A 15,546-nucleotide genomic window follows, 5' to 3' on the forward strand; every position below is an offset into this window, starting at 1 on the left:
CTCCCATTTTAGCAAAATTGATATAAAATGGGACCGGTTTTCTTTCCAGCACATGCCCCTTAACTGGGTTAATGTGCAAAATTTTGTCTCCATTTATACAGAAAGATTTTTATTTATTTTTAACATGCAAGATTATTGTACTTATCTGCTCCTAGAAAATATGTACTGTATAAACATATCCTTTATCTTGAACTTCAGTATTTCTGTGCTTCCAAGAAGAGTAAAAACATCTGGTTAAATTACTGTGTGTGAGTCCAGTATGCAGGCAGACTCCTGTACAAGCTGCATAGAAAATAAAACCTTGGTTTCGATTCTTTTTGTTTTCACAAATGTTCAGTGTGACTGCTCTGTCGAAATCGCTTCTGATACATGTCAGCACGATGCCAACCGATGTAATGAGACGCTTATTTTCTGAATAAAATCGAATTATGTTCTTGTCCTACAGCTCCCAATGCTTTAAAGTTTACTTCTGTTATGTGTGCTCCCCCCACCAAAGCCCCCCAAACCGGACTGGTTCAAAGCGATCCGCACCAGCGGTGATGGCTCCAAGGGACTGGCTGGACGGAGTTGTCATGTGTCTGCCTGTCTACACTTGCTGTGCAGAACATCCTCTCACCTGTACAGCAGGCACAGACAGGCAGTCACATGACAACCCAGCCTGAATGACAGCCGGCCAGTGGGAAACAGCTCTCACACCCCAGAGCATCTTCACCACGAGCTACAGCCAAGAGCCCGCTCTGGATCTCAGCCGGTCGGTCAGTGACCAAGCCGCGTACTGCGACCCACCTAGAGACAAAGCAACAGTGCCTATAAAAGACAATAAAACCCACTGCTGAAATTTTTACTGTGCTTCCTATAGTACTCTTTTCCTAGTCGTTCTGATTAACTCACTAACGAGAAGTTTTATTTGTACGCAGCTTTGCGGCACCGTTGTAAATGGGAGGACAAAACACCCTTACCCTTCTCAGCCCCAAAACTTGAGCGACTGGCGTTGTTAGCTCCCAGCGGTATAAAAATCACTAACATCCCTGTTAGCCATCGCAGCCGAGCGCAGCTTACTGTGTGGCAAGTTAATCCTAGAAACAAGCACGATGGTAGAGCCTAGAGAAACTTCTCCCCTTTTCGCTCTGTTACCTCCTTACTTATTTTCACGCCTCCCTCCCAAACCACGCAGAATTGGGAATATGCTGTGAAATTACAATCTGAACTGCATCTCTAACTCGATACTGCCCTTTACTATTGAAGCAAAAAGGAAATATTGGATTGGGAAATAAGAAAAAAATATTTTTCCAAAAAACAAAAATTTCTCACTTTGAAAAGTGCTTATCCTAGAGCCCAGCTTGGCATCCTTTGTGCATCAATAACGCCACTGAAATCTCTGGATGCTTTGGAAGAAAGAATGAATTAAATTCTCAGACCATGCCCTGTAAAAATGCTACATTGCTTTACAAATGCTATCCTTCTGTTTACGATCAGGAGCTCGCTGATTCTCAGGCTACAATGGCTTTCCACGTCCCCGAAGTCCACGTTAACGTAGAAGCGGCTAATTCAGAAACTTCACATTTGCAGGTTGACTCCCAAACAAGCTCGAGCACAAAAACGTACAGCTTTTTGTGCTACCAAAAGCAGTAACAACTGAGAGCTAAGGCGTTCAGAATTATTATTTTTTTGGTAGATATGCCTCATAACTCTTCAGCTAGTACATGGGATACTCTACTAAAGCAAACTGTATTTGCGACATGAATGAAGGTCCTAACGTTGCACTTATTTACAAGTCCCAAAGCAGCACACAACATTTTCCACGCTTCATTTTAAGCGAGTGGAAAAGCACAAAGTCACGGTCACGCAACAAATTTGTGAACACAAGCAACTGTATGCAGGATCAGAAACTAATTCAGATTACTATTCATATAACTAATACTACAACTGATTTACCCACACTGATCCACAACTACAAAACTAAAATGCATTCTTAGGCACTGATTCCCATCTCATCGAGCATTAAAATCCCGTTGTATGTTTGAGCAGCAACAAGACCATGTCAATAAGGAACAAAAGAAACAATTGGTTCCTTTTTTTTTTATGCTGATATCATACAACAAGTTTTGAAATCTTCTGCCTCAAAATGCATTCCACTGCATTCTTCCCTACAGAAGCCACAACTCACAAATAAGGGAAATAATTTACATCCTCCTAATGGCACCAGCAAGCAACTACTCGCATTCAGAGTGATTTTCATCTCAGAGTAAATTCCAGACTATACAAAGCAGGCTCAGCTTACACCAGAGGGGGTACACAGCCCTAGAGGTCCCAGCAAGCGCTGCGGCTTTGTACAGAACATTGTCAGAGCTCTCTGGTGCACAAGAAGCTGCAGCATTCCTTACTCAGGGGTAGAAGCGCAGGGGGAATGAACTCATCTCTGTGGCTGGCCAACTGTTTAGGAGAACAGAGGTGAAACCAGACTTGCTGCATCCTCCCCAGCCGCAAGGAGAGGCTCCTGCTCCCCTGTAAGGACGGCAGCAGCGACTGGTCCCCGTGCGGGAGGCACAAGGGACCTGAACTCCCTGCGACCTCGCAGCGCGCGCACCCGTACAGAGTCGGGCACAGTCCAGACACGTAAACATGGGTATCACTTCACACATCGCTGAAGACTCCATATCTTACCAGGGTGGAGATATAAGAGCATGCAGCCTTCTCAATAACGATCCAAGAACAGGATGTGACAACTACCAAACCAAGCTGAAAGTGAGGAGAACATTTTAAGGACACCAAATGCAATTGTACAAACTGGAATCCAGCCAGGAGACCGAATGTTTGCTGCTTTATTTTCAGAAGCCAGTAGTTTTGTTTCTGAAACAAGTCACTGGTCTGTCGATTAACCTCATGGTCAAGCTGTGGCTTTTACCATCTTCAGAGAGCATCTAAGACACACCTGGTTAAATTTTAAGTCCTACTGGGAAAGGTCCTGAAGCAATAAAATAAACAAAACAGTATAACTTATTCCTAGTTCAGACTAACCAAATTATAATCAAATTATAAATCTGTACCTAAAAAGGTACCTCTTCCACCAGCAAAACAAAGAATACTACACTATTATCTTCTTACTACTGAAAGAAATTCCTGAGTGATAGAAATTCCTGAGTGATCTCCTATATCAGCCTGAATGAACTACAGATATTTGCATGAGTCTCAAACACAAATGTTTAGCAATTAAAAAAATCTGTGTTTTTTATTATTGTTGTTGTTTTTGTAAATGAGCATATGGAAATCATACAGCAGCCAATTCCCTCTGTGTACTATTCCAAGATTTCCAGGTGACTCTCTCTAGCAGACCATGAAAACAAACCAGTTATTTTTATGTTGTGTAGGGGAGGGCATTCCATAAATATTTTGAAGAATTTTTCCTTTTTCCACTAAACAAAGATCAGACAAAAAAAAACAAAACAACAACAACAAAAACAACCACCAAAACTAACTCTGAAGTTGCCACAGCACATTTTAGCTGCATCTCCAAGCACTTGAGATTGAACATAGGAAAGGGTGCTGCTTTCACCACATCACTTACCTATAGTTACCTGTACCTAGCCTAAGACACCACATTCTAATAGATTCAAGGTGAATCAGAAAAAAAATGACAGCTTCAGAATTTTCAAATTCATAAGGGCACCTTGGCATTTCTTTTTAATTTATTTTTATGATGCTACAGTAAAATACTTCAAGTTGTATTTCAATAATCTAAGAATAAAACTTCTCTTGACCTAGCACTTGGCTCCTCTCCTCTGACTGGCATGTAATTGTTTTCCCGTTACAGTAAATACATTTGAATCCCTGTAAGCTTTAAATAAAGGGGCAAAGGGAAAGATCCAGAGGCTAGATCTTCAATGTTAACCTAATTTATCCATCAATCTTATAATCTACTTAAAATGCCCAAATGACTACTGATTAAAAAACCTAAACTTTACTGACCAGCACAATTTCCACCATCAGCAGCACTACTGAAGTAACTGACTTATCATAAATACCACAATAGAATTACCTTTGAGTTTTGGTTGAAGATACCACTGCTAACATTGCTGGAAAAAAGGACTATGCAGAACAGACTAGCAAAAAAAAAAAAAAAAAAAAAAAAAATGGTTCCCAAAGTTGCCTAACAACATATCGAGTAGGCGTATCTTTTTCCAGTTATCTTATTACTCACCTCAGATTTAATAATTAGCACCTACCTTTCTCAGCAAGACGCATTTTCTGTTTTTTCAGCAGCAAATCTGAACAGCCATAACAGTTGGCTACAGAACTGTGTAGTCAGGCTTTTCAGCCTCTCAGAATACAAGGTCAAAGAACAGTTGTTATCACTAAATTAACTGCTGGAATTACTTTGAAGAGTAATTGTGCATTGGCACTACACCTCCCCAAAAACACAAAAAACACAAACTGAAAAAAAACCACTCCACACAACACCCCGTATTTGTTACCAACATTTTGACAGAAGTCTTAGTAAGTATTCTCTGTGAATCAAAAATTGAAAGTTTAATGGACACAGGTAAAACCTTAAACCATTCTTTCAGGTCAGTGCAAGCTGATTTAATGTTTTAAACTGTTACCAGAAGAATGAGTAAATATTGTTTTTTTGCAATAGACAACAGAAGTCATTCATTCCTTACCTCATCATCTTTATACCAGGACAGGCTTTCTGCAGTTAGGACGAACCAATATTCCTTGGATCCTCCTTTCATGATGCCGATATTGTTGATGGTCAGCCAGCCTTTCCGGATGACCTGTGCAGAGGTGCAGTCAGGCACAAGTTAAGTTCTTTATTCATTCAATGTAATTCACCTGCAGCATTCATTATTTAAAAAAAAATACTTGCTAAATAAAACAAGAATGGGTACTTTTTTTTTCAGTCCAGCAAATTCAAAACATTTTTTTTTTCAGGTTCCTGTCATTCAGGAAAAAAATAACATTTTCAGTCAAAAGGCTGGAGAAAGACAGAAACCTAACCTACTGCCTTGCAGTGACAACAAGAATGAATGAACTAAGGATAATGTAAACTTAAAGATATTTATTTGCTGCATAATAACACAAGTAAAATCCATACAATTTACATATGGTATTCATACTAAACTAGTGTAAGTATTAAGGTCATTTCTGAACTTGGAAGCTGGGAACAGCACCTACTTTCTGGGGAAGCAAGAAGCTTCTTGCACACAATGGGGATTTGCAGAAGCAGAGAGGTCTTCCACAGCTGAATCCCCTTTAAATTAAGATAGGAAGTGGCAAGGAGAGGTATATGAGAACTATTTCCTTCTTGTAAGGTAGAACAGAAAAATAGAAGAGAAAAAACCTATGACGGCAATAAAATTGAGGGAAAGATGGGAAAAGCAGAGCTTGGAGAAAATAAGTAACACTCAAAGATGAAAGAACAGAGAGGAAAGCATACCTGTAAATACTAAGGCCAGGAGCACACATTGTGCAGAGAAAGAGGGACAACAGAAAACTTCAGAGGAATGAGAACTCCAGAGATGAAGCGGAAGAGAGACTAGTCACGAGGACTGGTTTATGGATCATACAGAAGGAAACTTCTAATTTTATTGGAACACTTATTGTTTTCCAATACATACATGAAAAAAAACAAACGTTCCTTCCTATTGTACTTTGAACGAGAAAATGGAACACACCTAATCTCACAGAGACAGGCAACCACAGACTGTTCTGTTTCTCCCCACAGAAAACCCTTTACTTGCCTATGAAGCATTGAGATGGAAAGAAGAAATGCTCAAAGAAGCCCTCAAGAGCTCCCTCAAAGTCCCACATGTGTGATCAAACATGCTTCCCCACGCTTTTCAGGAAATTTAAGGCTGCGCCATTTGTCCCATAGGACTTGACAAGACTAATAAGTTCATTTTCAACAGAGAGCCAAAGAAAACCATTCAACATCCATGACCTATTCCTTGTCATTCACAGAAGTTTCAGAATCAGAATTCCCTTTCATTCACCATTCATTTTAATCAGTTTTGGGTTTGCACATGGCAAGGGACTGGGCTGTTGACAACTAACCCAAGTAAGAAAGAGATTAGAAGTTGCACGTGACTGGCAAAAATATTTCTGCTGCACATAATCGAAGAGCACCACTTTTATTTCAAGATGATAGTGGTTCGTCCATTCACTACTAATGAGGCCATAACATAAGTAAGGAAACCACTGAAGATCCAGAAACAGCCTGAGGGCTAATCACTAAGAACTGATTTGGTTCTGAAGACTCAGTAAGCCATGAGAGAACTGGACGTGACTGCTGTAGAGAGAGACTCAAGGGCATGGCCTGAGCAGACTGGATGGAGGAGCCAATACCGCAAAGGTTTCTGCAGAAGTTTGTCATTGCTTTTAATATTCATGTTCATTTAAAAAACACTAAGTGGAGAGGCAGCATTACTGTGTACAAACAGACATGGAAAGCTTGTCGGAGTGCAAGTTAAAGGAAACATACTGATATGATTTGGATTACACATCAAATCCTCGTTTTATGCTGTTTATTGAAGCAAAATTTTAGCAGGAAACACGTAGCAGGCGTATTTACCAAATGAGTGTACTGGCCTGCAGTACACTTCAGTATACAGACTAAGCTGTAGAACCAAACCAATTACGCTTTTTTTCTGAGCTGAACTACACTAATGCAGCCCCGTGGAAGAAATTTTAGGAAAAATCCAGGAGATTAAGGTTCTCCAACAACCTGAACTTAGGCTCACAACAAGGTGAGCTGTATTTGTGCAGCAGAATAAATACTTTACAACTTCACAGCAAATGCACAAAGGTGGTGCTTATCCCCATGTGGCAAAGAAACTCAAATAAGATGAGATAACAGAGGACACTGTTGAACTACACTGCCTGCAATTTAAGAGGCTGTGTTGCTTCCAATAAAGAGCATACGGCATACAAGAAACACACTTTTCAGTATTGTGCTGGCCTTGGCTGCCTGGTTTGGACACAAAAAAGGTAAATGACTTTAAGACAGGTGCCACAGTGGGGATGAAGAGGTGGTTTCCAGAAGCAAACTAGTGAGAAACACCTAAGTAGCAGGCTCAAGACCCTTACAAGTAATGAATGCTTCAAAGGGATGAGTAGTACTCCGCATATGCCAGTGAAGACTTTCCCTCATCATTAAGACAGGCTTTGCAGAACAATTAACAAAGTCAATTTTTCCTCCATTTAAAGAGAAGAACATTTGCATTAGAGGAATCAGCACAGGCTAAGCTAAAGTTTTGAAATCTAAGCTATATAAGCCATTTAAGAAGTAATGAAGCTTTTTGTACTGCCTTTCTAAAGTAGGGACTACCTCGATAACTCCAGAAGACCTTCCTGCTCCAGTCCAACACATCTCCCCATGGATGCCTAACCATCACTGGGTGTGGACAGAAACAAGCTGACTTGCTGATACAAACATTGGTCACTGTCTTGTAAAGAAGGAATTTGCCAGTTATTTCCTCAAAAATCCTGCGTGTTGAGGATTAGATCCAGCTGTCATTCCCCCACAGCACAGCATGACGAGCAGTATAGAGCAGTATCTTGGGGACATTTTTTCATGTGTAAATTGCTAGAACTGCTTATCTATATACCTCTCTGGAAAAATAGGGCACTGCCTGCTCTAAGATATCCTGAACACTACAACAAATCATAATCATACACAATACTTGGAAGCAGTTCCAGGCAACACCATGGGAGAGAAGGCAATCTTGGTGTCCCATAATGTCCAAAGAGTAGCAGTGAGACTTCAAGTTCTTTTTACTGAATTGTTCACATTTCCCAAGCAGTTTTTTTTTTCCCCAACAACAAACAGCTACACTTTAAAAATAGTCAGTACCAGTGTTGGGGTCAAGGGATAACAAAATTTCAGATCATGGTGTAAATGCAAAACATAGTGACCTTAAGCAACAGCTTTACTTTCCAGAAGAACTGAATAGCACCTTCATCCAATTTCTCAAAAGATAACCCAAGATGTGTTTAAGAAATAAATGTCCTTCCATAGACAGACAGCAACAAGGATTTTTTAAGAGCTTTTTTGAAGTAAAATCCTCTGATTATGTTTTTTTTGTTTGTTTGTTTTTAAACTATCCTGTTAGATATGTCGTACAGTACTCAGAAGGTGGCATTTTTCATTATTGTTTTCACTAGTTCATTTTCTGGTTGGTTTGGATTTAAGACATCCATTTCAGTATCTTCTATCATATTTCTAAGTGTCACTCTGCACAAACCGGATATTAGTGACACGATTTATGTACCTCAGGAAGGTGAAAAATGTGAGTATTGCCAGAAGCTAGTGAAGACAATATTCTGACCGGTAGTTGGACTCCATGCACAGGATGAACAAGAGATGACACAGTTCCTTCCTTCAGGGTCCTGATATCTAATCTGGGTGTCTGAAAAATGAAACTTCGAGGGTACAAAAGCACATGAACAAGCCAGAAGGAAGTCATTTTCTGATAGTTCCGCTGCACAAAACTGAAATCTGTTGTTCTTATTCTCCACTATTTCATGGATAAACAGGAAAGCAGGATTTGATATAAGTACATTTTATGTATTGCTGTATGACTTACTAATGCCATTAAACCAAAGAAGATATTTGTGAAAGAAATACATTAGAGACTCAGTAAGCATTCCACTTCTTTCGAAGAAGTATTTGAACGATGATTTAAGGAAAGACAAGCAAAATTGGCTGAGCAGAGAGAAATACAAGTGTAAAAATTATGAGACTGGCTACTTCAGCAACCACACAGCACATAGCATTTTGTTGAATTAACGTAAATCTCCATTGAAGTTACGTTATGTAACCCCATTGAAATACATGTGAACACACAACACGAGAGAATAAAAAGGAACAACAGATTAGAGGAGAAGCCTAATACAGCATTTCACCGTAATTTGCTAAATAACAGAATATAAATGGATCAGATTATGCATCTTGTCTGTGTTCAGCATCAAAACAGATCTTGAAGTGACATTGCTTCCCTGGAAGATACATCACATAACTTCAAGATAATGGCAGTGGTCAAGTCCACACCTCTACTTTAACGTAAAATTAAGTCTTTACCAAAGCAAAACACTCAGCAGTGAAAAAATGAAATTTGCTTGCAAATGTAGTTAAATAAAGACTGAGGTGATGAAGTCAATCATCAAGGAATGATAACCTAAAAAATAAGTATCAGTAAAGGTCATTTAGAACAGCAATATTTTTCTAGTCCTGAATATATGAAAATTCAACAGCAGCATTTCTCATGCTAGGATATTTCAAAGTTAGCATCATGTTGTCATCCACAGGCACCGCCTTTAGAATCTTTTACAGAAACATTGGCATTTCTTAACAGAACAGCCTTGTAATGTTTTTTTGACACCCTCACTAAGTGTGGCACAAATTTCCACTTCCACCTACTTGCTCTAAAAGATTCTGAAAACTCTTTTGTTCCTTAGTCATGCAAGGTAAACTGATTTAAGTGTATCTGAAGACAGGAAGCAGCAAACTATGTTAATGAAGCAGGATTAATTAAAAAAGAAAAAAAAAGGTGCTGCTAGAGAAAAAGTTACTTATTAGCACAATAGCTGAGGCCAACTGATGGGGTCTGAACCCTACCTGTGTTCAGAGGAAATTAATCAGATTGTGGATGCAACGTTGTAATGGAGACAAAACCTTCGTACCCAAATCTCCAAATCAAATCGCTTGGACAGTGACATTAAACTCATAGTTCAGAATAAGCACCTTCTCCAATTGCAGGGGCTACTTCAAGCACAGCAGTAGATTTTACCACAGAATTAGAAACACAAAACAGAGTTTTATATAAATGACACATAAACCTCTATAATTGGAGTAATCTGCATTCTTGCAAATTGTGGTATTGACTGGGCACATGGATCGTGACACCTTTGTTTTCAAAGGTTTATCAAGAACGGGAGTTTTAAACAAAACCTAATCTCAACATACATAATACAACAGTTAGGAGTAGGTCAGCCTTCAGGATCCAGATCTTGCTAGTGTGCTGCATAAAACCAAGTATTACATTGATTATTTCAAGCAAATTAGAAGACAGACTAACCTGTGGCTTAAAAAGAAACTTTGTGGAGTCAGGTCAAAACCTCAGGCGGTAGCAAAGGAAAGACAAAGAGAGGCCAAAGATTGAGCATGAGAGGATAAATTAGTAGTAGGGGAAAAAGGAGCAAAAACATGTTAAGAGGAATTGGCATCACGCTTCTTCCAAAAATACAACGAGCTCACCTTATTTCTGAGATACACACAAACAGGTAATAGTTATCTGCACCATTCCAGTTCAAAGCAAATCACAAAATGAAAATTAATGTGATTGCAAACGAGCACCTCATAATTTTGGGAAAACAAGGATCTCGAGATTTAATTCAGCTGCTGTTAGAATCAGTGCTGCCTAATCCTTTTTCCTTTACTGAACCTAAGTTTGGTTCAGGTCTGTTTGAAATGTTAACTAATATAATTTGATAATATGGCAAAAAAATGGAAAAATGGATACGTTTTCAGCAAAGATATTAACAAATAATGCACAAAATAAAGATTTACTTCTTACACCTAACCATCACTGAACCAGGAGTAATCTGTTACAAAATTAACTGCTGTTTAGACAATTAATTCTAATTAGTAATATTAAATGCATTCACATTTATTTACTCATGAGCTGGAAGGGTTAGAAAGGAGTCTGTCCATGATATATTGATCCTCCTTGTGCTATGAGAAGAATGCTAAAAAGACTTCAGGTATTTCTAAGTTTATTAATAAATTCACTACTTTTTCTATCAGAGGCAATTCCCTTGTATAAACAAAACACCAAGAACAGTACCTGTACCCATAAACATGTTCATTTAAGCAAAAGCTGAAGTTTCATTTTGGTTACCAAAAACTGTAATTTGCCCACCTTTCCAAAAAAATGTTTACTATAAACAAAGGCACTTACATCAGATAAATACTGCTTTCCAGTTATATAATAAACACCAATTAGTCGTTTTAGTTTGAGAAACTTGGTCAGTTATAAACATATTAATTTTATCCAAAGTTTTCTATAACATTTTAAGTTATATTTGTTCATAGTTGTAACAGCAGGTTAGTAGCAGTTAAGTGATGAACTGCAATTATACTTTGTTGAGGAAGGGTTACAAACAAAACAGCTTCACATTAAGTAGTTTAGTAGCAAGTATTAAACAAACCAATGAGTTAAAGACAAACTTTGCCCTCTGAGAAGCTAAATGAAAAAGCAACAATAAAGCTTACAGAACTTAGCTCGTACAATTTGCCTTGAAGGCGGTAGATTGGTTCCCTGAAATAGCAAATTGCAAAAGTAAAGTTTTATTTCAGAAACATTTTCTCATTCTTTTCAACTCCAAACAATTAACTTACAAACATCTGTTTATTATCCTTAAATAAAAGGTTCAGCAAAGCCCTTATATCAATAAGTAATCGAGTTGCAACATATAATTTAAAACTCCAAGCTGCTTCTCCACTTCTTTAGAGAAGAAACATTCACTTAATTAAAAAACCATTCATTTTATATGTGTATTTTTGAAGAGTCAGATAACTGGTCGATTTTCCTTTTAAGGGACACTCCGAAGTGATGACAGTTGTTGTGTTTGACACATGTTCCGGCACAGCTAGATAAGAAGGAAGTCTCTCCTCAGATGGGAGAGACAAGTCTTTGAAGCCATTTCAGTGTTTAGACCTTTCAACTTTTTTTCGTTTTAGCCCAAACCATGTATTACATCAAAAATGCCACTCATGCTCGCCAGACTCTGGGGGATCATCATATTCAAGTTAATGAGATTACTGTGACTAACATCTTAAAAAATAACTAGCAATTTCTGGGTGGGAGGAATAGGTTGGGTTTCCAAGCCCAAAAACATGATTGAGTTTTCAAAAAGTGCTAGAACTCTGATCTAAAACAGCACAGTAGGAGATTTTCTGAAATCACAAGCTTAACACTTAATGCTCATATTTGAAAACCTTAACTTTTCACATTACTCACGAAATCATCAGGAAGACATTCAATGTGGGTAACTCATTATAAAAAAGTTTTTTTTCCCCACTATTTTTTTTTTTATATCCCTTTAAAATGCGTGCTATTTCCATAATATTTTTTTCCAGTTTAAGACTTTGCAAAACCCTCAAATTGAGCAGAAATCCTCAAAGCTGTAGCATTTTCATTTATTTTTTTTAATTTCATATTAAAAAAAGGATTGATCCTTTGAAGTACCAAGCACCCCTGGCCTGCACAAAAGCAAAGAATGAAGCAAGGCTCAGGAGCACTTAGCACCTTGCAGAATCAATCCCATATCATTATGGAATCAAAAGAAATAACCAACTGATTTTATTAATGAATCTCAGTGAAAATGGCAATTAATTTCAGACCAACAATCAGTTATTTTTTGTTTCCTTTGAGAGAGGACAATGGTACACAGTCAACATCTTCGTGGGGCCAACTGAAAGCTTTCAAAAGACGTAAAAGCAAAAATGCTTTTGCGTGCTGAATTGCCCCTTCGTTGCTACTAAGCTGTGAACATGTGAGAACTAGTAAAAATAACTGTATGACAAAGCACACACAAGCAAGTACTCACCAGTGGTTTGGATTCTGAAATTCACAAGTTCGCAGTTAATGAAAAAATACATTTGTGTGTAACATGAAAGATTTGATGTGTTAAATGGCATGGGAGGGGAGGCACCAAACAGCAGTGCAAACAGTAGTGAGTTTTTAAACAATAAATGATGATAACAATGAAAGTCAGGTGGCTCTGAAAACTTCAGTAAAAAGGAGATGATGATGCATTTTATATATGTTTCAAGCAGAAAAGATAAATTATGGATGTACAAAAAATAAACGCAGCCAAGAAAACCAGACAGCTGGGATTAACTTGCACATGCCATTATCCATTCTCTGTTAAGGTGCCTACCTGATTTCCCACTGCACTTTTGTTAACCTGACTGCTTCTTTGTTGGGCACTAAGGAAAGCAGAGGAAAAAAGTTATACTGAAGAAACTCAAAAACTAAACCAGTTCCTGAGCAGCAGATTTTAGTAGTAATAGTTCCTTATGATTCCAGCACAGAGAGCGAGTGTAACAAAGATACACAATAAAATCATTGCATATAGGTGCATTTTACAACTACTTTTCTTACTTAACGTACTTACTCTTACATGGACATTTGCCTGCTTAGCACAGAAGAGATACGCACACCTGACAGCTCCTACTAATCATCTCCTTTTGCAACAACATCCTACTTACATCGGTAAAGGTTACTAAAAGCACAGGGAAATTATGGCTCATGGGGGGTAACTTTGGAAACATTAGCCTCTATAAATATTAGAAAAGAGGTGAAAAGTGAGACATTTCTGTTATTTAGAGCAGTACAACAAAATCCTCCCCTGCTGGAAGCTTCTTAATAGCCTTGTCATGACAGTTTGTTTTGAATATTATTCTAATATTTATATGCACTGTGAGGGTGTAAATATAGCCAATGGATGAAGCTGTCATAAAGTTGGTTCAAAAAGCTGGAACCTTGTAAGAGCAGAGCACGTTCAAAATTAAAACATTTTAAAAATATTTTCCTCAATGCTTGAACTCTGGTAATGTCAACTCCTGAAACAAAACACACTCCTGTCTCAAACACACAAGTTGCCATTAATTCTAAAAAGCTCTGTGTTATGCGGCTTCTAAGTATTAGGCTATACAATTACAATATCGCTGGAAAGAGGGAAAAAGTGTTCAAGCAGCAGGCTTTGCTACACAACTACCAGAGCAGCAACCGGTGACAGCAAGTTTTCTTTGGATTAGATTATACCATTTCAGCAGGCATTAATTAACTGACGAAAGAGCATACGTATTAGATCATCTACAAACACTCCTCTGAAAGAGTAAGAAAGAAAGATGTGCTTGGATCACAGCCTACAGGCCCAAGGCTGAAACTACTTTGTACACAGCTGCTGATCCAAAGAATTGCTGGGGCACCAAACTCATCTCTGTCCCAACTCTGATCGTGCCTTTAGGGCCATAATCTATCAAACTGGCAGTCTACATGTTGTCAGGGAGAAGATCCGCAACCATGTTTATTCCATGTGCCTATTTACTGGGCTTAGCTCTCAATCACCCAGATACTTCTGACCAAATGACAGCGCACGTCTCCGGTACATCATCTGAATTGCATCAATTTGGGTCCATAAATTACGATTAAATAACCTGCATACAGAAAATACAGCACTAATCCCTCACCAATTCTCATCTGTTGTTTGAGAAGCACATATAATACGGCTTTACAAAACCTAATTGCCATTCTTTGGGTGTTCTTTTTATTCTCCCCCCACTTCACTGCCTTAGGGAGGCTAATTAAATAGACAACTAACATCATACTAAAAAAAACCCACATCTTTTAGCAATAGCCCAGCAACTGGTTCTTTATTTACTGTTCTAAATACAAATTACCCTTCACGTAGATTGAATCACGTAGCTGTGTTTGAGTTACACCAACTGGAAACAAACCCAATCCCAACATTTTACCACTCATTCTGCTAAATGTGACAAATATTAATATTCTTAAGATTTCACCCAAAAGAAATAAAATCAAATCATAAGTACACAAAGCTGTTCTAAACATTGGCTTTCTTAAATCTTTCTGAAGTACTGTACCTGCCTTAGGCCCCGCAATGCTTCAAGGTGAATTGAAATACCTTGTGCTCATTCTTATGAACAAGATTCACAGGACTTACACTTATAAAACACGGCAGTCACAGGAGACAGCTGTCTAGGAGACTCAGCAAACCAAAGGAAACACTAAGGAATCTGAGGAAGCTACAGTTCGGGATGTTTGGATACTGCAGAAGCCCGTATGCTACCCAGATTTATTTCTTTTTCAAATTCTAACATTACTGCTACAACAACACTATGATTACAGGCTAAAATCTGTATTTTCTACTGTTTAGCTCATAAATAAGTTTTACACTTAAAATTGTTCTCAGTTAATCAAGCTTTCTCTCCCAGTGGATCACAAGTCAACAAAAAACACTTGCCTAGCCATCAATTTCAACCCCTGGAAAGACTTGCTTAGACTTAGAGTTATTCGTGAACCTCAGGGGAAGGCCATTTGTTACCTGCTTACACCTCTTGCACAGGGGCTGGGGATTTCCACATGTCTACTGGCAGAAGAGGAAGAAGCCTTCCCAAGAAACTGAACTTGGACATTTTAACTCCTTGGAAAAGGTGCAGCACTGAGAACCACAGACTGAACTACAGGCTCAAGCAACAGCATCTCTGAAGGTTTTATTTCCAGGGGAGAGACATACTGAAATAGCTCCAGATGTACCTGGCACTCCACAGTCCAAGGCTATAAAACATGGGAGGCTCCAACTTGACACAAGGAAATATCTTTTCATAGCAAGGAGAGACAGGCATCAGAACGGGCTGTACAGAGTAGCTGGTAAATCTCTGTTTTTGGAACTTTTCAGGATCTGATTGGACAAAGCCCCAAGCAAACTTGTCTGAACTTAAACATCACCCCTCCCCTG

The 15,546-nt window shown here is 38.5% G+C and overlaps 1 protein-coding gene across 5 annotated transcripts in view; it reads right to left on the reverse strand.

The window, feature by feature from the left end:
* The window catches only part of DNM3 (dynamin 3), a gene marked incomplete at its 5' end in the record, with an annotated part of 178,048 nt that overhangs the window by 118,483 nt on the left and 44,019 nt on the right, over nt 1-15,546 (reverse strand). For 4 of the 5 annotated variants that reach the window (XM_082766611.1, XM_082766608.1, XM_082766609.1 and 1 more), the window contains 3 exons: nt 4,662-4,775; nt 11,289-11,318; nt 12,943-12,991. In XM_082766611.1, coding sequence (XP_082622737.1) covers nt 4,662-4,775; nt 11,289-11,318; nt 12,943-12,991 — 193 coding nt within the window. The remainder of the gene's footprint in view (nt 1-4,661; nt 4,776-11,288; nt 11,319-12,942; nt 12,992-15,546) is intronic. The other variant, XM_082766610.1, reaches the window with a different exon arrangement.

Source organism: Aythya marila, assembly GCF_965140915.1.
Source record: "Aythya marila genome assembly, chromosome: 8".
In the NCBI taxonomy this organism is placed as follows: Eukaryota; Metazoa; Chordata; class Aves; order Anseriformes; family Anatidae; genus Aythya; species Aythya marila.